This window comes from Athene noctua, chromosome 1 (genome assembly GCF_965140245.1).
Source record: "Athene noctua chromosome 1, bAthNoc1.hap1.1, whole genome shotgun sequence".
Taxonomy (NCBI): domain Eukaryota; kingdom Metazoa; phylum Chordata; class Aves; order Strigiformes; family Strigidae; genus Athene; species Athene noctua.
The window spans coordinates 98,750,195-98,775,847 of NC_134037.1; the positions used below are offsets into that span (position 1 = coordinate 98,750,195).

The 25,653-nt window shown below is 39.0% G+C and overlaps 1 protein-coding gene across 2 annotated transcripts in view; it reads right to left on the reverse strand.

Annotated features, from left to right (window-relative positions):
• Positions 1 to 7,994: 7,994 nt before the first annotated feature.
• Positions 7,995 to 25,653, reverse strand: part of PRKCE (protein kinase C epsilon) — a 300,873-nt gene continuing 283,214 nt past the window's right edge. For both annotated transcript variants that reach the window (XM_074897081.1, XM_074897080.1), the window contains exon 15: positions 7,995 to 11,195. In XM_074897081.1, the coding sequence (XP_074753182.1) occupies positions 11,049 to 11,195 (147 nt within the window). In that variant the 3' untranslated portion in view covers positions 7,995 to 11,048. The remainder of the gene's footprint in view (positions 11,196 to 25,653) is intronic.

Below are 25,653 nucleotides of genomic sequence, written 5' to 3' on the forward strand. Positions count from 1 at the left end.
TGGCTTAACTATCACAGCACATGACAACTACAAAATGCTTCTGGAAAAAAAAAAAAAAAAAAAAAAAAAGATTTTGCAAACAACCTCTTTTGTCAGCTTGGTCTACCAGTAACATTATGCTAGTTTTCTATGCTGAAAAATTGATCACTCAGAGAAGAAGCCTGAACGTTGATAAATTAAAATATACTCCGAATGCAGAAAATATTTGCTTTAGCATAATTTTCTATCCTCTACATGGAAGTTAAAGAGCTACCTGGATTTGTGGAAAGCATTTGACACTGTCCCACATGACATCCTTGTATCTAAATTGGAGAAACATGGATTTGACGGATGGACCACTCAGTGGATAGGGATGGTTGTACTCAAGGTGTTGCAGTCAACAGCTCGATGTCCAAGTGGAAACCAGTGAAGCATGGTGTTCCTCAGGGGTTGGTGCTGGGACTGGTGCCGTTTAACATCTTTGTTAGTGACAGAGACATTGGAACTGAGTGCACCCTCAGCAAGTTTGCCATTGACACCAAGATGGGTGGGGCAGCTGACATGCTGGAGGGAAGGGATGTCCCATCCAGAGGGACCTGGACAGGCTGGAGAGGAGGGCCCATGCAAACCTCATGAACTTTAACAAGGCCAAGTTCAAGGTCCTGCACATGGGTCAGGGCAATCCCAAGCACAAACATAGGCTGGGCGATGAGTGGATTGAGAGCAGCCCTGCAGAGAAGGACTTGGGGGTGTTGGTTGATGAGAACAATGACCCTGCAATGTGCACTCAAAGCCCAGAAAGCCAACTGTATCCTGGGCTGCATCAAGAGAAGCTTGACCAAGCAGGTTGAGGGAGGGGATTCTCCCCCTCTACTCTGTTCTCATGAGACACCACTTGGAGTGCTGTGTCCGGCTCTGGGGCACCCAACATGAGAAGAATATGGGCCTGCTTGAGTGAGTCCAGAGGAGGAACACAAAGATGATCAGAGGACTGGAGCACCTCTCCTATGAGGACTGGCTGAGAGAATTGGGATTGTTCAGCTGGAGAAGAGATGGCTCTGGGGAGACCTTAGAGCCTTCCACTACCTAAAAGGGGCTACAGGAAAGGGGAGGGACTTTTAACAAGGACATGTAGCAATAGGACCAAGTGGTAATGGCTTTAAACTGAAAGAGGGTAGATTTAGGTTAGTTATAAGGAAGAATATTCTTCACTGCGAGGGTGGTGAGGCACTGGCACAGGTTGCCCAGAGAGGTTGTGGCTGCCTCCTCCCTGGCAGTGTTCAAGGCCAGGTTGGACGGGGCTTTGAGCATCCTGGTCTAGTGGAAGGTGTCCCTGCCCATGGCAGGCAGCTTGGAACTAGATGGTCCCTTCCAACAAAAAACATTCTGTGATTCTATGATCTCCTATTTGTTTTGTTGCACTGCTTTACTTTATTGCCTTTGACATATGAAAAATTTTTCTTGCATTGCTAAATAAACAGGAAGGACAAAACTGAAAAAATCCTGTGTGTCCATTCGGTGTAGCATCATGATGTCATTGGGCTAATAGCCATAAACTGGTAGCATAGTTCTTTACCTGATCATTTCCCTGCCATCTACTGACATTTCCATCATGAAGAAACACATACATTTTCCTTGTGTAAGGACATATACAACACCAGTAACAAAGGTTTATTCTATTTTATATTAGAATAATCCACCTCTGCTTTTTTTTTTTGGGGGGGGGGGGGGGGCAAGCCCTAGCATAGTATCTGCCCTACATTTTTTAACACGTAGGCTGTAAAGCTTGGATTTCCTGCAGTGTTTCAAAAACATTGGAGTACTGGATTTAAGTTATGCCCTTTCCTTGAAAGAGCTGAGTGCAAGAGCTTTATAAACATATTTTTGGCAAGGTGATGACGGCCAAGTGGCAATTCTGATGGAAGAGAGCATGTGGTGTATTTTCCATGAACACGACAACCTTTGGGTTCTTATTTAGATGTGCTTCCAGTATAGGTCAAATTGTGTATAAACACCCTGGATTAGCTTTAAACCCGGTTGCTCTTTATTCCTAGCAATGTAATCAGCAGCCACATTGAGTTCTCAGCTGATTGTTAAGTCCCCTCCCTCAGGCGCCAGATAAATATTTGAACACGAGGCTCCACTGCTGAGGTAATGGTACCCACACTCACTATTTTAGAAGTAGCTTGGGCATAATGTCTTTGAAGCAGACATCCACTTGAAATTCTTCTTGTTCCCTCCTATGCTTAGCTTCTAAGATTCACATTTCCTCTCTTGATCACCTTTCAGCAATCATCTCACCGTTCTCTTTGATCACTGGAAACCTCTCCTGTTCCAAGGGGATTTTTCATTTTGGACTGCTACTGTGTTGTCTGTCTTTCCCATTCTCACCTACTTGCTCCTCAGTCCTCTTGCTGCCATTAAAACAACCATCCTTCCACTCAGTTCTTTGAATTCTTCCAACGACTTCCCATTTCATGACAGAGCAAGCTCAAATTGCAGGTCCACTCACTCCTGGCACTGCACAGCTGCCACCTGTGAATGCCTGATAGCGTGTTAACGAAGTGCTCACGCACCACAGCCATGTCTGGTTTACATATTTCCTCCGGGAGCTCTGCAAGGGTGGGTGTTTACCCAGCCGTTAGGCAGGAGGTGGCCTCAGCCGTTTCCCCACAATCAGCAGTGCATCTCAAGGTCTTGCATTCTTCCACTTCCAGATTCTTTCACTGAGGAAAGCATGTTTATTGCTAAGAACAGTTTTGCCTTAGTAATGTATGGTTTCCAGCAGAATTCCTGGAATCTTCTGTTTACAAGCAGGGTCAGAGGTTACAGAAATACTTTCAATTTGCATATAAGTGCTATACCAGGAGGTTTTTTGCCCATGCATAGTGTCTAAACTATATGACAGCTGCTTTTTTACCGGTGTCGATAACCTCCCTGGCTCTGAAATCAACTTGTTCAGCTGTGTGGGTGGTTCAAATTATTGCTAGACAGCTCAGTAAATGAAAATTAATACTCTCTACTCTTCATCACCCAGACTCTTCTCCCAGCACAGGCAGCAATATTAACAAGAACAAAAACATCAGTAAAGCTTTCATATCTGAAGTCTTGCAGCTGGAGATCCTCTCTCGGTGTATCAACCAAATACACAGTGGCAGCATTATTGTCCACTGCAAAATGCTCCTGCGGTGTGTTACTTTTCTCCCTGAGCAAGTAAATAAGAAAAAGGATAATGTGACTGAGATGAGCATCTTGACAGTTCACCACTCGGTATGGGCCTCTCAGAAGGCTAATGGCTGATAGTACACAGGCTTTCAGCAGGGAAGCATTGAGAGGATGTTGGATGTAAATTGACTCCTTCTGGAGGAAGGAGATTTCCCTGGTGGTATTAAAGACTGATGGTTTAATATTGCTTATGTAGCCTTTTAAAGTTGGCCCTGTATTTGGGATTGGAAAAGTGTGAGGAAAAATCTGCTCTAGAAACCAGTTTTCCAGCAAGATTCCTGCGCTTCAGGAGGACTGATCTTGGGGTTACCCAGAGCCTCAGTTCAGCAGCTAGGAGGTAGTGCTTGAGGGATTTCACACAATCCTGTACTTCAGTAGAGCAGCATTGTAACAGGCCTCATAACAGAAGAATTCAGGATCTAGGAAGTTCAGCTCTTGTCCATTACAGGAGGAAAATAAGAGTGAAGGTGCAATACACTAGCATGTAAGGGGTTAGCATATCATCTAATCAATGACAAAATGTCTTCACATTATTCTGACAAGTAAAGTTTAAAGGTCTTAAGTTTGCTTCTAAACTGGACGATGATCCCCACCCTAACATAAACATTTACCTAAGTGAGATTTGCATAATCTCTTTGACCCTCAATCTGCTCACCTTAATCAACCACATCATTATTTAGAAAAATGTACCTCCATGTGCCCGATATCTTAGCCTACTTCTCACTGCTCATTAACCAAAAATCAACAGAAAATGTTCTTTTTTGATGTACCAAAGACCCTGAGTAAATAGCTTTTCTAGAACACAGAGGTTCTCAAACTTTGCCTGGGTGTGACCATGTTTCAATAAAAAACTTGTCCCATTGTAAAACCAAAAAACCCCCTCCCTTACGCATCAACTAGTGCACCTGATTGCACACAACTTTTGGCTGTCTTTTGACTTAGTAGCTGAAAAGAGGAATGAAAGAGACCCCATGCAGCCATGAAGCCTTTTCATGAGACCACCAGCATGTATGTAGTGAAGCATGGTTTGAAAACACCTTGGGCTCAGAAATGCTAGGACAGTGAGAGCACTGACTAGCTTCACCCATGCTCTTTTCTGAGCACTTTTGCTGACTTTATACTAGCACAATAAGAAGCAAATCATCACCATAGCACCTAGGTTCAATTTGATTTGTAAAACGGCCATACTAGTATCAATCCCTTTGCACAATTTTGAAGTCTCAAGCTCCATGCCACTTATGTCAATGAAAACAGGAGGTTGCTTAGGCAACTGTACTTGTGTTTTTCTACATGAAAGCACAAGTAACATTTCTGACATTTAGACACACGTCTTTGTGTTGCTATTCTAGTCTCACCCTCTCTGTAACTGTCACTATCTGATTTGAACAGGGATGTATTTATTGTCACTCAAGGAATATCTGGCCTATTCCTGAAAGGTTGTCAAGGGTACAGCTACGTAAGGTGACCAAACTAACCTAACAGCTAGTGCATGTCAGAAGAGAACTCCTGTTCTCTGCTTTCTCCCTTGCAGCACCATCTATGGCACCTGTGGGTCACATTTTGTCTAAATAGGTTCAGAGAAATTAGCATGTGTGTTGGCACAGACGAGCATCAGCCTGGCACTGACTCTTGCTGCTACTAGCAGCTTTAGTCTTATCTTCACGCTACCTCCTGTAGTATGTAAGACACTAGATCAAATGGGTAGTATTGGATGGTGATGACAAGTGTACGCAATGCTCAATTCAGTTCTCAATCCAGTGGCCAAATCAGCAATAGACTGCAGGTCACTGACTTTCGTCCTAACTGATTTTTTTCCAAGGATTAAACATCTGTGTACAAATGTGAAAGTTCTTTAATTCTTTTCCAAATTTTGGACAGTCTTGCATAATCATTTCACAATATTTATAGTGGCAGCTTGTGTTCCATCTCAGGCTGCTGCCCTTATCTCCTGCTTCCACAGCAATGATGAGGTAAAAGGAGAGATGGAGTGGAAACTATTTTGGCACATATATACATTTCCTCAATGTGCTAAGAAAACGTTTATCTTTCTTCCCCTTCATTGTAACTAATGTGTCAAAAGAGGGATATTCAAGAACACAGTAAGAGCCTGTATTGATGGAAGGGGAGTAGAGCATGTCGTGTATCTTGATTTTGGAAAAATATTTGTTGCATGCAGTGTTCTAATAAGCAAGCTAGAGAAAGACAGTCTAAACATAGCTATATATAGGGCGTACAAAACAGTACTACAGCAGTAGGAAAACCATATGGGAGAAGGTAACCATCAAAGTTTTATTGCTAAAATGGAAGCCTGTAACAAGGCAGAATTTTGCACTGTTTAAACTCCTATTTAACCTATATTCATTATATCCTGGACACAACCCATTTTGATTATGACTGGAGAATCTAATAGAAAGCATGCATATTAGATTTACAACTGACACTAATCTGGGAAGGCCTCTGAAATAATTGAGAATAAACTTGGATTAAGAAAAAAAGATGTAAAAATGTAACAGAAACCAAAACAGAACACACCAGTCACTGTAATAATCCACATTACATCCACATAGTGAATATTACACTGTGGTGGTTTTTCACTGTGGTAATTCTACTCCCTGTCTTCAACAGGGATACAGCAGAACTAGAAAAGATTCAGAAAAAGTTGACACTGATGACCAAAAATATGGGATGTGTCTTTAGGAAGCCATTTTGCAGACAGGGGAAGACTTTTCAGTCTGAAAAAGAACTGGCTGAGGAAGGATGTATCAGTGGCCTATAAAATTCTGAGTGGCATGAAAAAGGTGAATAGTAAATAATTATTTATCTTCTTTCAAAGAAAGACCCAGGCAGCATAAAATGGAATTATGACTGGGTCAGAATAAACAAAAGGAGATCACTTTTAACATAATGATTAGTTGAGCTGTGTAGCTCTTTCCCACAGAATGTTTTGCATGCCAGAAGTTGACGTTCAAAAACTGATTAATCAAAAGAAAGTTAATTCAGACGTATTAAATATAATAAAGAGAGGACCATATATTTGATAACATCATGGAGTCAAACTGCTGTAAGCAGAACATCTCATGCTTTCTTGTTCTCAGGTTTTTCCACAGGTATTTTCTATTTGTTACACTTTTATACTGCTATAGCTGCAATCAAAGCTGACTTCTTGATTTCTAATCAGTGCCAAAAGCAGGATACTTGACCTGAGTGATGTTTGGTTTGACCCAGTAGGCTGCTCACACCTTCATCTGATTACATCAATACCTTATTTATGTTACTCAGATGAAAAGTTTCTTGTTCCTAAGAGGTCCACTCTGATCCAACTCATTCTCATTTTCTCCTCATGTCTGGGATGAGGCATGTTCACCCCATGTGTTTTTAATTAAAAAATTGCTTTGCTCAAACAGTATACATAGACGAAGACCCAGATTCATTTCTGCAGCTTGAGTTAGGATATGTCCACCTATGCAATGCTTCAATTCATTATTAGATTATTCTGATTTTGATCCATTTGTTTAGGTGCTTATCTCATTGATTTACTCATGTACCTGATCAGACTACTAGAAGGCTAAAACCATTTTTGACTGTAAAGTGATTTAACATCCCCTGCGTGGAAGGCCACAGAAGCAGACAGATACATACTGTGACTCTCTCCCTGAACTTTTAGTACCACATTTACAGCATGGACAGTCAATCAGACAGCAACTCATTCCTCTTAAAAGACTGCCGTCTTTCCAAATTTTGCAGTCTGATCAGCAAGGATAAAAGCTTTTCTTAATACACATCAGTTACAGCATTACAAGAAAACACGATGCTGTATTACGGAGACCAGCAATGCTTACTGTTTGCAAGATGACAGTTAGGTTCTTCCTATGCTTTTAAGGTTGCAAAACGTTACACAGTTGTTTAACTGGTAAAATCTGTGTGGCAAAGCTTATGCTAATGCTGTCAACACACAAGATTTGGAATAGCTCTTAGGCACCAAACACATTCAGTGACTTTGAGAGACTCAGCATGAAGGAAAAAAACGGAGCTTTATGCAAAAGCTGCAATTTGAACAGAGAACATTCTTGAATTTTTTTTTTTTTTTTTTTTTTTTAAAGCTAGCAGTATACCTACTAGCTAAGTATACTAACTGGAGATTGTGAACTGGAATTACTGTCAGAGTATGCTGATAGCTGATCTACTGAAACAGAAGTTAAGAATGGAAATGGAAAATATTTAAGGTGCAAATTGAAACATGATGTAATACTGACATTTCAGACAATATCACATTGACAGATTAAGTTAAATAATTTAATAAGATCAAGGACCCAAATTAATTAAATTTATGCATATTATTAATCCCTCTAATCAGTCCAATTGAAGACTAAAGCAGTCTCACATGTTTGTAAGATCTCACTGCCCTGCTGAAGTGGGTTTTAACAATGCAGCTAAGCAGAATGCTGGGATCAGTCAGAACTCAGTAACCAGTATGTAGCTGTTAAGCAAAAAAAGTCTCTAAACTCACCTGCTTGATGTTTTTGAGGTAAATGTTGTATTGACCCATATAAATAGTGTTCATTCACTGCTACCTGTGTGTCTCTTGGAGCATTTAGTGCTTCACAGATGAGGCTCTTGTTAGCAAATCCTTCCTTTGCAAAATGTCCACTCCTAAAAGAAAAGCTCACGGTATTTTGTACAACATGTAACAAGAAAAGATATTCATCCTTCACCTTTCTTTCTTCCTCCTTAGGAAATACTCAGGAAAACTTTGGGGAAAAAAATAAGATTTAACATCACTGTATTTATTAGGTTCCGAAACAAATACACATTCACATCCTTTTGAATACAGTACATTTGGCACAGTAATAATGTTTACGATGAAATAACACTAATGAATGGCAAGAGATTCAAATTACATCCATAAGAAAAAATTCTGTACAAATAAATCCTCACAATAAAAAAAAAAACCTCCCCCCCCAACTGAATACATTTTATATTTAGCCAGAACTACTCCGCACATAATTTAAAAAGAGGTAATGTAAGCCTTTTTTGGAGAGAAATATTTTTCACCTATGGAGAAAAATGTGTTTCCATTTTTTAATAAAGTCTATTTGGGAGGAAAAACAAGAAACAATGGATTCTTTATAATTATTATTATTATTAATAATCTTTTTGGCATTTTGCACTCATTTTACAAAGAAGGAACAGGAAAGATTTTACAGAACAGGCAGAAATGTAACAGAATGTCCATTTTTAAGAATTATCTTTAAAAAATGTTCAAGGTAAAGACAAACCTTCTGATGTAAACCCAATGCAGAGGATCTAACTATTTATATTGAAGAAATATCTGCCCATGCAACAGTTTTTATCTCCTTCACTTTTCTCTTAGCATCCTATCAAACACTGCAGGTGCTGAGGCCTTTTGAAATATAAACATTTGCTAATGATCTTCATGTTAGAAACGGGAATACAAACTACATAGCTTGCTTACAAAAGCTTTATGGGACACATATTCCTTCAAAATAAATGCTCAGAGTTTTGTGTAAAGGCCTCTTATTGTACAAACAGTAGTGCACTATCCGATAACTTGTCTTCTTAGTCAGTCTACTCACCTATGGAAAAGAACACTTTAGCATTGTGATCAGTTCTTGCCTGGATGTCAAAAGCTAACCGTGATGAGAAATAAACAGAGCCAGTGGCAAGACACAAATTGATGGGCAGTTCTACAATATATTTCTAAAAGAAAAAGAAATTTAAACATTGAGATGATGCAATCATTAAGATGTTTCTGTGCTGGTAACTCAGCTCCAGAAGCTAGTTTCTTCCCAGTACAAAAGATCAGTGAAGATAAATTAAATTAAACTAAAGGCTTGATCCATTATTACACCTGTAGGCCAGACAACACATTAATTGATATCTCACAATATTTAATATTTTGAAATCATCATAAGAATCTATATAATAATTACACCTGAGTTTTAAAAACAAAACAAAATGGAACTGAATGTTGTCATCAGTAACAGGCTATGAGCAGCCAGACGCAAAACTGACACAAACTAGCTCATCTGCTTGAGTCCAAGATTATCTCTTAAAGCCAATGATTCACACTTTGTCCACCACGATTTGTAACATTCCTTTCTCTTTCTGAGCTCTATCATGTCATAATAGAGTTGAAGAGAACTATACAAGAGATTTAGTATAGCTTAATATATGTCTACATCTTTTATAACAAAAACCTCATCTCTCTTGACAGTAACTTGAACCAATACACATACAAGAGTATTGCACATGGACATTATTATAATTATTCTTTCATAGACTAACATTTTAATAGTATGCCTGAACATGCAGCAGTTGATACCTCTATATTCAATGAATTCCACAGGCCTTGCAGCAAACACTATATACAAAATCTCACCTGTACAAAAGGCAAAAAAGCTTCTTTAGTGCCACTTTGCCAATCACAAGTATATATATTTTTGTGCAGCTGGAAATCCATGTGCAACAATTAAAATGGATTCCAATGACCGCTCACTCAGTCCAGTAAAATAGATAATAAAATGACCTCAGCGATACATGTACACAAAAAAAAAACCCAACCAAAAACCAAACCACAGGGTACTCCTGGAAATATAAGTACATAACACTGTTAGCATATCTACAGGAGGTAACTTCACATTAGTAATATTGTCCACATGAGTTACCATTTCAATTCATACACAAAAAAAATTTCAATTTACAACTTTCAATAATGTCAGTTTGTGAATGTTTGATCTTCAGTTTTTTAACACACTTCCACATAATGCACATGTAGCCTTATGTTGTGTCTTCTAAAAGCAGATTTCTTTAGATTTTAAACATAAAAAACAACAAACACAGTAGTATTATGGTTTTGTAAAAGTGTGCAAAAGTAACACACTGCTGAGAAAATAAATATAAATAAGAAATTATTTATCAACTTAACTACAATGGAAAAGGCAAATTTAGAATGTTTATAATTAATTTTTTATGTAAAATTAACTGTAAACATTTTCAAGCTTGCCATCACATTAATGGTTCATTTAAATGGATATTAAATTTGGTAACATGGATAGTACACCCAATTGCCTGAAAAACTGTAAAATGCCTATATAAAGCTGTGTTAAAGTTCTACAGGCTTTTTATTCTTTAGCCCTTTAATAACTATCCATTATCGTATCTATTTCTTGCTTTAAATAAAATTTCAGTTATCTTTGTGACTCTTCTTATTCCTAAGAGTTTTCTGTAAATTGTACAAGGAACTTCACTGAAAGTCTTAACTGATGTGTTTCTTTTTCTGGATAGCATTATTTTAAGTTTGTACCTCACCACAATAAATTCATAACTGAGGATTACACCTCTACAAAGGCAGATTTCTTTGCTTACCAAAGGGCAATATAGTACTTATTTGTTCCGCATCTGAGTACAGATCTCATTGTAACCACCTGGGCAGAAACAGCTTTCGCCTACTTAGCTTAAATACATAAGGACAATTACGGAACGTGATCTGCTAAATCACTTTTAATAGCACGGCTTCATTTTCCATGGAAAAGATGCTATTTTGTCCTCTGGGGAGATCTTAGGAATAAAAGAAAAGTTGCAAATATACGGCAGTGTGTTACATCTACATTTTCTGATACAAAATTATTTTGCATCGCTTTGTGAGACAGAAATTAAGAGTGCTTTCAGGTCAGAAGATAAAAGGAGAAAACCAATAAATATATACTTATTTGGGGATATGGGCTCAGGGTAAGAGAAGTAGTTCTTGATCTACTGAGTCTCAGTAATTTCACGATCTCTTCAGAATCACTTCTTGCAGCATCATTCATCTGTCAGCCTAGCGTCTATGGCAGTAGCTCTTCTCCAAAATAAGAGAACCCTTTAAATTCTTCTTGATTGATTTGTTTTATAATTGTCTCATCCACTAGCGTTAATACTGGTTCTTCTCGTGTAAAGTCTTGATCAAAGTTATTTACATCCCTTTTGGTTTTCTGAGAAGAAAAATACAAACAAGGTGAATGGTAAAACAGCACAGCAAAATAAAAGTTAATCTCCCTCCTCTCCATCCCCCCTGAAAGGCTGAATTTTCTGGAATGATTGAAATAAAAGAGGAGCTACTTCACACAAAGAATAACAGACGTATGAGAGAAGCTACGGGAGCAAGTACTATAAATGAGTTTGGGAGAGGCCACAGAAGCGGTACTATAAATGAATTCTCAGAGACTCACGGGTCTCTGACAGGTGAAGGAATAGCAATATGATGACAAAGCAGGAAGCTGAGATTAGGACTAGTTTAAAAAAGGCTTTGGCATAATAGGTGACATGGCTGTTTCCTCTTAGATTTGAACGTAATGATATCTCATTTCAGAGGCACAGAGTGAACTGATTTAACTGATTTCCCCACAATATAGCCCACTGTTTCAACTCTAAGTTAACTGTTTATATCTGACTACACTCAGCTTTAACATCAGGTGTAGACCTCACAACAGCTCTCAGTCCAAAATCCTTGAGATCCACATTTGCAACTCAGATTTACTAATGCAGCTGAATGTCATTCAGAGCACTGTGGCAAAGTACGAAATTCTGTATCCAGAGAAATCCACCTCAGAACTCTTCTTTATTTCACTGGCATCAGGATTTCCCCACTGAAGTATAAAGCACCTCGCTCTTCCAGTGAAGTTGGGTCAACAAAGTGCAGCTGTGCATGTTCTGGTTGGGACAAGACATATTAACTAGAGACAGCCTTGGGGAGGCTGACTTGTTGTCCTCAGGGCACTCACAACAGTGACTATCTGTGACCACTTACATGTAAGAAAAGCCTAACAGCTACCAGGGAAAACATTCTCCATGGTCATTCCCTTAAGACCTGCACTGTTCATGTTTTCCACGTCAGCAGTGTATTTCAGGCACGTATAGGTTCAGGGAATTGGCAGGGAACACGTCTCTCTTTCCTCTTTGTTTCATGAAAACTGATGATACTTAATGGACGCAAAATGACACACTGAAAACTAGCTTTGTGTCCATCCTGCACATGTCTGAGATTAAGAGGATATCAGAAATATCAGAATAGCTGTTTGACTTGTAAAGTGATACATCACAACATACATTAATGTATTCCAAATGGGATATATGCCTTTTTTCAATGCAGGTAAATTTTCCTATAAAATATACAGAATAATGTATTTTCTTCATCAGCATTACTAAGGCACAAAAACAAACAGGTTTCTTTCTCAAAGAAAATGGTCATAGCAACCTAACCTACATTGCTTGTGAGAACTTTATAGATATAGGGAAAAAAAGGTCTATATAAATGCAAGACTATCACTTGTAACCAAGTACTTTCTAAGTGCAGGCAACCAAAAATCCACATCCTCTATCTATAAAATTCCATTAAAAGGAAAGGAATATGGACTTAACAAACATATACATATTTGTTCATATTGTTTACATTTGTAATATTTACTTTTTACATAAAGACTGGACATAAAGTGTATATGACCCGTATACTCTGAATTGCATCAAGTCTGAGGGATGTGGCTTTGGGCTTTATGTTTTTTTCCCAGTCATTTTAGCAAATACTGCAAAATAAGAACGAAATTCCATATGAATTTTTAAATGCACTACATTAGAACTATGTCTACATTCCTCTTGTTCCCCATGTCCTACCATAGTATTTTGATACTCTCATACAATAAATTTACTACAGGAAGAGTCACTAAAGCAGAAGAAGATAAGTGAGTATTTGTAGAAAGTTGAATTCAAATTCAGAATTGTAGTTATGTGCAAGAGAAACGTGAGTACACTCATTCTTTAAACATCAGCTATCCAGGGCAAATAAGCTCTGGACTAGCTGAGAACAAATACTGTATATATTTTTTTCAGGTTTTCATACTTAATGTATTTGTGAAAAGTTTATTTCCTTGCTGAATTTAAAAGAATAAGATGACAAATTCCACAAAGCCTATCGAGGCAATTAATTCCCAATAGCTACTTTTTCCATAAAACCATCCCTAAGATTGTGAAGGTGATAGGTGAAAAAGAGTGCAGATGAGTACATCTGAAAAACTGTTCCAACACCAGTGTACCTAAATCCCATTGATTAAAAATAACTGTACCTCCAGTAGAATTTCAAATCCCAAACACTTCTGAAACAACAAAGGTATTTGCTTAGATTTAAATGCCTAGCATGTCTTAAAACATGTCTTCAAGACCAAAGAATAGAAGTTTTTATTTTCTCAGATTTATACACAATTCCATGTCTTTTTGGCAGCATAGATGTAAATCACCCAATTCATTAACTGGACAAGTATGGAGCAATCTAAGATTGCAAGGATATGCTAGCAAGCCTCTAACTAACCAACTGATGAAGTGAGATTAAGTAAATCACAGGGGACAAAAGTGAGTGGATTAAGCCATACAAGACAAAAGGTAGAGTTCGTAACAAGTGCTTCTTTTCGACAGAAAGATTTATTTGAGAAACTCGCCTTAGAAACTTAGGCAGTTTCTTCCTGAAGCTATGACTATTTTGCAAGGCCCCATCTGCTAAGATGAAACAGGTCTGGCCACATTTCTGCTACTATTGCTATTTTAATGTACTTGTACTGTGACTACTCTATAGACCAACAGCATGAACCAATATCTAGTTGCAGCATGAGGGCTGAGGATGAAGGTATGAAGGGCTGTGGCTATCTCCTAGCAGAGAAGCTGAGAAAAGAAAGAAGATCTGCAAGGTAAGGAGAGTATATGAAGGAAACAGAGTGCAGCTATCATCCCACTTTGAACATGAAAGAAATCATGAAGAAAAAAGGAGAAATATTAAGATCGGCTGGCAAATGCATCATTAAAATTGCAGGACATTCTGTTTATTTAGCCTGCAGCTCCTGACACTTCAGGACACATTATTTTAACTTTTCAAACTTTTTCTCCAGGTAAGACTTTTCAGTTTCTGATGACTGAAGAAACTGGGGTTATTAGGAAAAAAAGAAGCCTCAAAACCACAGCTATCGACCCAAACACACAAAAATTCGATTAGGTTTCAGATGCTACTTTTCTTCTCTCTAGACTACCCAAACAGCTTGTGTTCAGTATGTGTCAATGCTATATGAGAGCAGGAGCACAGCAGCTACCCAAGAGCTTCCAACAATAGGTGCCAAATTCCACACTGCACAACTGCTCTACTGCAGGCAGCATGTAGGCAGTCTGTCTCCATCTCACAAAGCAGCAACAGTGCCACGGCACTTGTAATGACTAAAAATTACGTCTCCCATTCTAAATCTCATCTGAAAGGTGACTTCTACATAGTGAGAGTGAGAAGGAATAGTGACTCACTACCTATTGTGAAGGAAATGTGCTGGCTAGTTGATCTTTTTTTTTTTTTTTTTTTTCCCCCAGCACTGTGACAGGTCTCCTGTCTGAGCATAGTGTGATCCACTTATCCTGGGAGACATGCTGGACTCACTTCATGTGAGTGATAAGATCTGATCAGATGTAACACGTATGCTACAGAAACAGAACTCCTTGAATTAATAAATATTAACACGATTTACTGGCCATCAAGGATGACAATGTTGAAGTCAAAGACATGTTTTATTCTATTCAAAGATTACTGCTTCTGTTTGAAGAGCTAAAGATACGGGAAATTTTAAAAGACTATCTCTTCATAAAACACCACTTAAACAGCTTTCCTAGTTGGCCTGTACAACTCTGGACAAAGGGATATTGTTTTATGAATCAAAATGCTTTTTTTCTTAAATATCTTCACATAATCACTAAAAGATTAAAAGGAACTTAATATGCTATTAATAAACACATATTAAACAGTGCTTTCTGAACTGGTTTTATTTTCACTACCATTTCAATAAAAAATTAGTTTTCTACCTGCAGTCACAGGCTCAAGTTTAATAAAAACTTCCAAATCATGCTTAATAAGCTTTCCAGTGTCAAGGATTACCAACCTTGCCTGTTAATGATTACTAAATGGCACTATATGAATTGCAACAGTGACAAAAGAAATCTAAGTTGATGTTTGTACCACTGAAAATACACTAAGAAACTCAGAACTTGCCATTCCTTCCATTTCTCACATGAACCAAATGTGAATGACAGTAGCCTTTGGTACTGAAAAGCCACAAAAATCCTTGCAAGGAGGACCTGATAGAGAGTGTTCCAAACCAGGTAATTCAGCAAAGCTTGGGCATCTCATCAGCTGAGTCGTGAGGCCAAGAGGCTCAGTGGACTCTCTTCTGTCTAATGAGGATTAAATTAATTCTCTGGCTTGGAGGCATCTCTTTCTACTATTATTTATTTTCATTTAATTTGCAGAAAATCACGGAAACTCTTTCATGTCCTTTTCAAACTCAATGGTTCCACTAAATTGGGCTGGAATTGTCCAGCAAGTTCAAAAGCTACTCAGAGGAGGTAAAAGAAAGATGGAGGTGGTGGCTAGAAAACAACACTGCCACAAAATCTTACCTTTTGTATTTTAGTCTGATTTTCCTACAAACTCACAATATACTCTTTAAATATAATTATAGGAATCCTCTTTAAATCAATGAATAGATTTCTGTTTAGTTTAATAGAATGAGGAGCTAATCCAGAACAACCAACCAATACAAGTGAGGCCAGAAATGACCATTGTAACAATGAACCAGTATGTTGGAATAAAAAAATATTGTGTTATGATATTTTTCAGTAAGTGGACCTTTTGACACAAAATATATACAAATCTTATCCATAATTTTCACAGCCTGAGATACTGTCAGCACAGAAATGCAGATGCAGATGGCCCTTTCTGTATCACTGAATGAAACATCTTTAACTTTACTCCACTGCAATTTTCTGCCAATAGCAGTGCTTGATGCCTCTTCACGTATTTTCAAGCCCACAGTGAAATCCTGGAGTTTGACAATCGTTTGGGGAGCTTTACCTGTGCAGTTTCCAGTGCAGCACCTGACTGTATCAGCAGCACATCAAACACATGACCGGCACACTAAATCAGGGCAGGAAGTTGCTGCAGCTACAGGCGCAGAGGACAACAACAGTACAGCAGGAATGGGACAGGCAGCAAGAGTCACACCTTCTTGTATGTATTACATGGTAACATTTAATTTTGTTCATAATTTTGCTTCAGTAAGAAAGAAATGATTCCTGCGTTCGACACAGTTTCATCAAGAAGAAATTCTCAGATCAGGATGATCAGAGTTTAAATATTTTGTATTTACCTTGTCACTGATAAGATTTTCAGATTATTTTGTTCAAGACAAATGGAAAGACATCAGACAAACTGGTTTGATGCAGAAGGTTATGTGGCAAACCTCACAGATCACTGTCCTCTCATTCACTTCTCTTTATTATGATAACAAAAACCACAGCACAGGCAGAGATCAGTTTGCACCAACGACTGGATCTCTTTTCATAAAGGTGTAGTAGTTTTTAAAGAGTTGAGACCAACTACAATGAGCACTCACTTTTGTACATAACTCATTCTATGTATACAGAAATTCAGTATGAATCCTGTGAAAGAAATGGGCTGAAAAGTGCACCAGTTCAGGCCTCTCTTTCTGTTTATCCTGGTGATGCCTCTTCATAGTATTTGCACACCCTGAGAATCTGAATCAGTATTAGAAGTATTTACTAGAATATCTTACTTCAGAAGGTATGAAATATGTTATCACAATAATTTTACAAGTTACTGAATTTTTTCGACATGTTAATTGCTCTATTCACACAGGGAAGGGTTACAACATGAATATACCATGAGTATATTCAACTGAAGGTTACGATGATAAAAAGGGGTTTGAATCCAAGTAGATTTTACAAGTATACCAACATTCATTATTTCCAAGCAGAGAGATTTTGTGCTCCTAGATTATGCTTTCATTAGATGTAAAGGCCATCAAATAAAGAGAAAGATGTGGGAAAAAAACCCCACTCAGTAAAGATGTTAATAGATAGTGAAACAGTGTTTGAAAATCATGCCAATCTGTGCAGTCCGCAATTTAACCTGTTACAGAAGTACACAGACACTTAATAAACACCAAGCTAATTCACAGAACTATGTATTTTAAAAGGGATCATTCATGACTCAGTAAACTGGAATCACCTTTATACTGAAACAGTATGTATCTTTCCTAGGAATGTGAAAAGAGTCAAGTAGGAAGGAGGAATAACCTAAGCAATAGGGGGTTCAAACATTTAATGATTACATGGCCAGGATACCAGCCTTAGTACTTCACTTTTGCACAGCTCTTCTCCTATCCTACACCAAAACCCACTACAATAAAACAAACAGCAAAGCAAACAAAATCAAATCTCTGCAGGTTCACTCATAACCGTGCCATGTTCACAGTCTGGGCAATGAACCACACCCAGAAGAAGCTGCTGTAAAACTGTTGTCCGCTATGGCCATACTTGGTTATGGTTTTAGAATGAATGAGTACACAGCACTAAAGCTATATATACCACACCTGCTTTGTTCATAGACTGATTGCTAAAGCACAACAGTTAACTCCGTAAAGCATCGATGGAGATAGCTTTCACAGGAGCTGCAGGAGAGGTCAGAACTACAGCTTCCCACATGTGGTTAGTCCTTTACCCTCACGATCCGTCTTGTCCATCTTATAAGGGCTTACTTTCATTAGGACTTAATCATGACATAACCACTGCACATAAGCTATGCTATGGTAGAGTGTAGACATTTTTTTAGAGTGAAAAAAATTACAGGGGAAGAGTGCCAACTTCTGAGTCTCTACACTATATTTTTCCCTTATGGTAGGTTTCTCTGAGGGTTTAACTAAATGGAAAACAATTTTCTATTTCTTCTTGGGGCAGAGAGGAAATACGAGAAGAGAAAGTAATGGAACTATCACATGAAAATACCCTTCATATGCACAACGCAATTCCTATTGCAAATTTTATGATCCACTCCGCAGCACAGATTTTATATGTGTGCCTCTCTAATTCACATTATATTGGCAAGCCTCCACTGATATCCTCAACTGCTCTAAGGCTGTGATCACCAATGTCACCTCCCCTTTCACATCCTGGAACACATCCAACATTCAGTTGTATTCTCGTGAAATTGCATTTTAAGCATTGTTGTTACAGCAGAGTCACAGCAGTCAGGGCTGGTGCATCTGTCACATGCTAAACCACCTGCTGGTGAATCCTCCAATACATATGTAGAAAGCCTTTTTGTCTTCCTGAACACTAGCACTTCAGCACAAAGGACTGGCTATACCCAGAAAATGAAGCTGACTTGCAAAGAACGGAAAAAAAGTGATAAAGGAGAGTTGATAAGTGTAGGGCACAGGTCCCTAGAATTCCAGTAGCTTCCAGGAGACATCCCATGAATCACTGAAAAATTACCCAAACACATAGTTTAGCAGTGCACTGAGATATCTGATCAAATTTATTCTGCAAAAGGTCAGTAGATTTACTTAGCTTTCCATTCTTTAAGCAATCACAAAGACAAAGAATAAACTAAGGAGACTCTGATGCTAGTGAATAGGTGAGTGATGTAATGAAATATTTCAAGACTCATATCTCTGCCATGTATCCTGAATAAATACTGAGTGACTGACTTTCCAATGTTTTATTCTGCCTACAGTCACCTCTTCCACTTAATTACAGAAAAGTAACACATTATGGAAACCTTCTTGAATATGTTATGAAATGATAAATACATAGCAGTATCTTGTGATTCTGAGCCCGCTCTCTATTGCGGTGGCATGGACATGTGCACTGTGACATTGGATGCAGAGAAACACCACAGCATGAAAGGTAATAGCAAGCATATACAGTGGGAGCGTCATTCTAAAACTTGGCTACACACTACAATGGTTTGCACTATAGGCCGTAGAGCAGGAATGCTACGGAGTTTTTGGCAAGACTGTGTTCTTCAAAACGTTTTGGGAAACTCATGCTCTTTGATGATGATGATAATGAACTCTAGCTTATTGAGAATAAAGCTTTTAGTTTGACATGGATGATGCATATGACAGGCTTTCATACAGAGAATGGTATAGCAGGTCTCACCTTATACAAATGGAGAAAGCTACACAGTGAAGGTGTAATTCTAAGACTCATGAATTGTTAGAGATCATATTTTGAAGTCTTAATGGCTATTTTTAAGCCTTTGAAAAGACAGATTTAAATAAAGATGCAAATTTTTAGAAAGCAGCTGAAGCTGATGTCTTTTTTTTAAAAAAACTAATGCACATATTCATATAAGTTGTAGACTGAAAATAAAAAGCATTGCATAATTATGCATGAATGCCCTACATCTGCATCTCAATATATCTTATTTCTACCTTTCCTCCAGACATGAGAACAGCTTTTTTGAAACACAGTTTTATTAAAAGAGTGCAGTAACACATAGCAGAGTCTGTAGTGACACAGGTTTCATTCTTGATTCTGTTACTGATCTTCTTTGAGCTTGAGTAATTTCCTCTTCATGATGCATCTAATTTTCTTCCTATTTTTGCTCTCCTATACATGGATTGTGATCTCTCTGTCTATCATTAACTGTGAACTCTTGATTGTCTCTCACTTATACAGCTTTTTGCACAGTGGGAACATCATCTTGCTGGGAACTTAAGCTGTTATTGTGGACCTGAGAGCACAAATTCAATCTCTCTTTCTTGTTCGTGTCAAATATAATCACAATCCTTCAGAGAGTCATGGACAGTCATAGGTATTAGGAAACGTGTTGCCAGCATCTTTGTTGGCGACATGGACAGTGGAATTGAGTGCACCCTCAGCAAGTTTGCCAATGACACCAAGATGGGTGGGGCAGCTGACATGCTGGAGGGAAGGGATGTCCCATCCAGAGGGACCTGGACAGGCTGGAGAGGAGGGCCCATGCAAACCTCATGAAGTTCAACAGGGCCAAGTTCAAGGTCCTGCACATGGGTCAGGGCAATCCCAAGCACAAACACAGGCTGGGCGATGAGTGGATTGAGAGCAGCCCTGCAGAGAAGGACTTGGGGATGTTGGTTAACAAGAAGTTCAACATGACCCTGCAATGTGTGCTTGCAGCCCAGAAAGTCAACTGTATCCTGGGCTGCATCAAGAGAAGCTTGACCAAGCAGGTTGAGGGAGGGGATTTTCCCCCACTACTCTGCTCTTGTGAGACCCCACCTGGAGTGCTGTGTTCAGCTCTGGGACCCCCAACATAAGAAGGACATGGACCTGCTCAAGCAAGTCCAGAGGAAGGACACAAAGAGGGCTGGAGCACCTCTCCTGTAAAGACAGGCTGAGAATACCTAAAGGGCCTTCCAGTACCTAAAGGGGGCCTATGGGAAAGATGGGGAAGGACTCTTTATCAGGGAGTGTAGTGATAAGACAAGGGGTAATGGTTTTAAACTGAAAGAGGGTAGATTTAGATCAGATGTAAGAAAGAAATTCTTTACTGTGAGGGTGGTGAGACACAGGAACAGGTTGGCCAGAGAAGCTGTGCCTGCCCCCTCCCTAGCAGTGTTCAAGTTGGACGGGGCTTTGAGCAACCTGGTCTAGTGGAAGGTGTCCCTGCCCATGGCAGGTGGGTTGGAACTAGATGATCTTTAGGGTCCCTTCCAACCCAAATCATTCTGAATCTATGATCTTCACTCTTTCTTTTCCATATTCCATAACTAAGCAAAGGGAATCATTGTTCTGTAGATCCTTTGCAAACATGAATATGGTGCGCATATAAGATGTGCGCTTAAAGTTCTTCATAAATATCTAGACTGAGTGTTCCTCTCACCCTACCTTCTTTAAACACATGACTCCTGGAGCATGCTGTTGAGAGGACCAGTACAAGGTCTGTGCCTCCACAGCAACAAAATCCCTTGTACGCAGCAAAACAACAGGAAAGATGCAGTTAATAAAGTGCTAGGATTCCTTACCATTTAAAGATGCCTTCTCTGTCCTGCTACTGAAGATAAGTGCCTACACATCAGCTGCTTCAGTCTACCATCTGCATATTAGTGTATGTGTCAAAGAAATTACATTTTGCACTAGTATGCTGAGCTGTGAACACATACATTGACAAATTTTTGCTGTCCATTTGGAATGAACATCCTAGTAAGACACTGTTAACTTTACACTCGCATTACCATGGTATACTTCTAATACAAAAGGTTCTGCACAAGAAATAAACGCGAAACCAAAGCTCTTCTTATACTCTATAGTCACCAGACTCCAGCTGCGAACGGGACTAGTCATGGACTGTCAGCCTTTGACAAGTCTTCTTTTTTCTGATAAATTCCTCTCCACAGTCTGATAAAGAGCCAGATGCTACTGCTACTTAAATCACCTGGTTTTTTTCCACTGGCATTTAATGACATCAGAAACAGGAATGACATCAACCCAGGAATATTATTTCTTATCTACATTAATATAAAAATAAAGTATTTCTGTTTGAACGTTTAAGAATGTGCTGTAACTAATCACGACAAGATGATTTCACTCATTGGTTTAGATTACTTTCTGAAAATAGCACTGGAGATTAAAGCAGTCAAAAAGTGAAACAGAATTTGTCTTATTCTGAGGAAGCCCAAAAGGAAAGCAGGAACACTCTGGCTGCTTATCACTCCATCCCAATGGGCACCACTTAACAATGTATGTTTAACAGATGGTTAAATGAACTTAATTATTCAGTATGAAAAGATTTTAGTGCTCTTAGACCAGGACTCAACAAAATCAAACAAATACTGCTGTATCCCCAGTACAGAATCAAAAGAAGCATAATAAAATTTGTTTAACTTATAAATATTTGGGAACCTGCAGTACTGAGAGGTAGCTTTCGAACTTCTGTAATTCTAGTGTTGTGGTAATCACAGCTAAAAACAGCTGTTGCAGACACTGATGCTGAAGAGAATAAAAAACAAAAAATAAGACAACTGAATGACCAAATTCTGGGAAAACAGAACCTTTTTCATTCAAACAAACAACACTGAAATCCCTTAAAATCATCAGATCACTTACTCTTGATTTCTCTGTTGTGATCAAGCTGTACCTAAGCTCCTCAAAAGCTACGTAATTACACTCTGAGCAAATTTAGTGGTTGTACAAAGTGCTAAGCTAGTTGAAGCTTTGGAAATCAAGGTCCTTTATTCCACTGAGGGAAGAGGCAGAAGACTTACAGACTTCTCTGCCTGCCCAGCCACATGCTATACCTGTGGGTATGAACTATGTTGCAGGCAGTTATGGTACTGCTGTTCACAACTGTTTACTGGAAGCTCAAGTGAGATCTTGAATTTCATCACCTGCCAGTAGCCAATGCCTCTCAACCAGCAGCAATCTGGCTAACACTTAAAGGAGTAGCAGAAAAGTGTAAATTTTAGGAACCAGCTGACATAAAATATTCTAATTCATGATACCCTGTGGCAGAGGCAGTGCACAGTAGTGGACTTCAATCATTATGGCTGTTGGTAATCAAAAGGCTGGCCCAAAAGTCCACATCCACTTTTCTTTAGTTTTTCTAAAAGATATGTTAACTGTTCTGACAAATATAGATTCCGCCCTGTTTCTAAACCTTTTTTTTTGTACACCAGTATTAATCACCATGGTGTCACTCTCAGAAGAAACCCCACTGTTTTCCTATGCCTGAAATGTCTGCAGCAAGTGAGGAATACATAATGTGCAATGTTTAACAATGGTACATGAGGGTCTGAGGTCTCAAGATCACTCCCCAGTGTTTCGTCTAAGCAGTAACACTTCATGCAAAAGCATGCAGTATAGCCCCTTGCGTGCCCACCTGCTAAATGCTCATTGCCATGCACTGATGACTGAATGGAAATATATTATGAAACTGAAGGGACACCTCAAGTTTATTAGGCCTAAAAATGGACCTACCTTGACATTTTCCCCATATTGAAGGCCTTACCTTAAAGAGGGACATTCACACTGAAGCAAACTTGAAAAGAGAGAACATTTATACAAAAAGAAATTTACTTGGCCTGTAATTTCCTATGTTCCTTTTGGTGCTACTGAATGACACTGCATTTTACAGGGCTTCTTCCCCACAGTGTAAAGGCAAAGTCATAATTCTGCATGTATGACGATACAATCCACTGTCACAAAAAAACAGAGGTGTGCCAAAAAACCCCACCAAAACAGTATCATGACTTCCCAACACCAGGTTAAAAATCCCTCGTTAAAAAGTAAAAAAATCTTTGCCTGCTAGCAGTCATGTATGAAAACAAATCTGAAGTTACAGAACTTATGTTTCAGGCTAATATATTGGAAAGTTTTCTCCAGAAACGTCGTCCCTCTTTAAGGATTCCAGCCATATTTCACAGTAAGCAGACAGTTGCTGCAGCAATTTAAACACACACCTCTCTAATTGAACACATTTTCAGGGGCCATTCAGTGAGGCACCTACCCATGAGGCAGGTGAGGCCTCTGCCTGTTTGCCTGTACAAACAGGCCAACTGTGCACTCTGTAGAGGCTGATGTGTATTTGCTATTTATTACCCAGTTTCCAAACACTGTGGGCATCCAGCTTATCAGAAGTCATCAACAAACAAAATTTTGCCAGTTTTTCACTCATTTAGGGGAAGGGGAAAAGAAAATTCCCAGTGCTCACTGACTCCAGTTGTACCCACAATCATTGTCTAGGACTAGAATTTTGTATTTGAGAATGATTTTATTTCAAACCCTTGCTGCAGCGCAAAACTGAAAGAGGACACATTGCTGGCATCCTTAAGTCAAGACTTAACAAGGGAGTTTAGGTTCACAAAGAAACTGCATACAGACAATGTGGCTCAGATAGTGATAACTAAGGGGGGAGGGACTTTGATAACGGTTTATGATTATCTTAGAGTTACTGGAGCTGAGAGAGACGTGCAAATTACTGTAGGAAATTTGAGACTGAGGATCAAGATGGAGTCTGCTAACACTGAGGTCTGGTATAGCATAGAACACTCTTCCAAGGGAAGTGCTACACATTTAGTCAATTTAAAAGCCAGGCTGATCTTGAGCATTTGTTTTTTAACACTTCTCAGTCATATTTCTTTGCAGAACATTGCATTAAGCATCCTGAGATTACCACAGAGTGAAAACTGGGGCATGAAAAGGTTAGGTGATGAACCCTGGACCACAGCATGAGTTTCCAGAAAATCTGGTAGAAGAACTTCTATATCTTGCAATTCTTGCTTGGGTCTCTGGTTTTAGCTGCTACATCAACTCTGTCCCTGAGAAGTCAGAACTGAAGAGGGAACATACAAATATTCAGAAAACATTTTCAGTATGTAACAGTAGGAATGGAAGAGGCTGCAAAGTGAAGGGAGTCACATTAGATGAACCAAATGGGCCAGCGGCAGCTGCCGTTGCTCCATACTGCAGGATACAATTCTGCAATAGACTATCTTGTTCATTTTGTTTCTAATGCCTTGAAGAAAGCGAGCTTTTAAAATAGAAGCCCAAGAAATTATGAATGCACAAAGAAAATTAAAATAATGTATTGTTCTGTGAAAGCTGCAAGTTCACAGTAAATCATCATAATGCGATTATTTTGTTAACTTCATCTCCATAAAGCCACACTATGAATGGATTGCCACAGGCACTGATAAAGCCATTAGCGATGAAACTTTGGCTTAATTGCTAAAAAGAAATACATATGGCAAACATCTGTTTTACCAGGCTTTGTATAACCCTCCGGCTCAGAGTTCTTCAGCTTTTTCATGCTGAAGACATCTTAGTCGAAGTCTCAAATTTTCTCAGCCTTGACATTTACAACAGGGTGGGTGAAAACGCCAAGTCTGTTTGCATGCACATGTTTCAAGGGTTGACAGTGAAAAGTCAGCCTGAAAGGAGTGTGCCTGTGGTGAGACTGCCCTTGCTGCATAGTGCCTAACAGCTTCCGCTGTCTCACAGCTCCTTGCAGCACACTGAGGCAGTGTGACCAACAGCATAAGAAATATGAGAGTGATTTTATTGTGCTGGGCTAATTCATAAAAACCAAGAAAAAAACCCTCAGAGGGATGGAACATATCTCCTACGATGGCAGGCTGAGAGGGTTGGGGTTGTTCAGCCTGGAGAAGAGAAGGCTCCAGGGAGACCTTATAGCAGCCTTCCAGTACCTAAAGGGGGCTACAGGAAAGATGGGGAGGGACTTTTTACAAGGGCATGTAGTGACAGGACGAGAGGTAACAGTTTTAAACTAAAAGAGGGTAGATTTAGACTAGATATAGGGAAGAAATTTTTCATGATGAGGATGGTGAAACACTGGACCAGGTTGCCCAGAGAGGTGGTAGATCCCCCCTCCCTGGAAACGTTCAAGGTCAGGTTGGATGGGGCTTTGAGCAACCTGATCTAGTTGAAGATGTCCCTGCTCACTGCAGAGGGGATTGGACTAGATGACCCTTTCAACCCAAACTATTCTATGATTCTATGGAATTGATGCTCGTATGAGGTTACCACTGACTTCAGCCAAATGAGCAACAGATTTTGGGCAGTGGTGTTCCT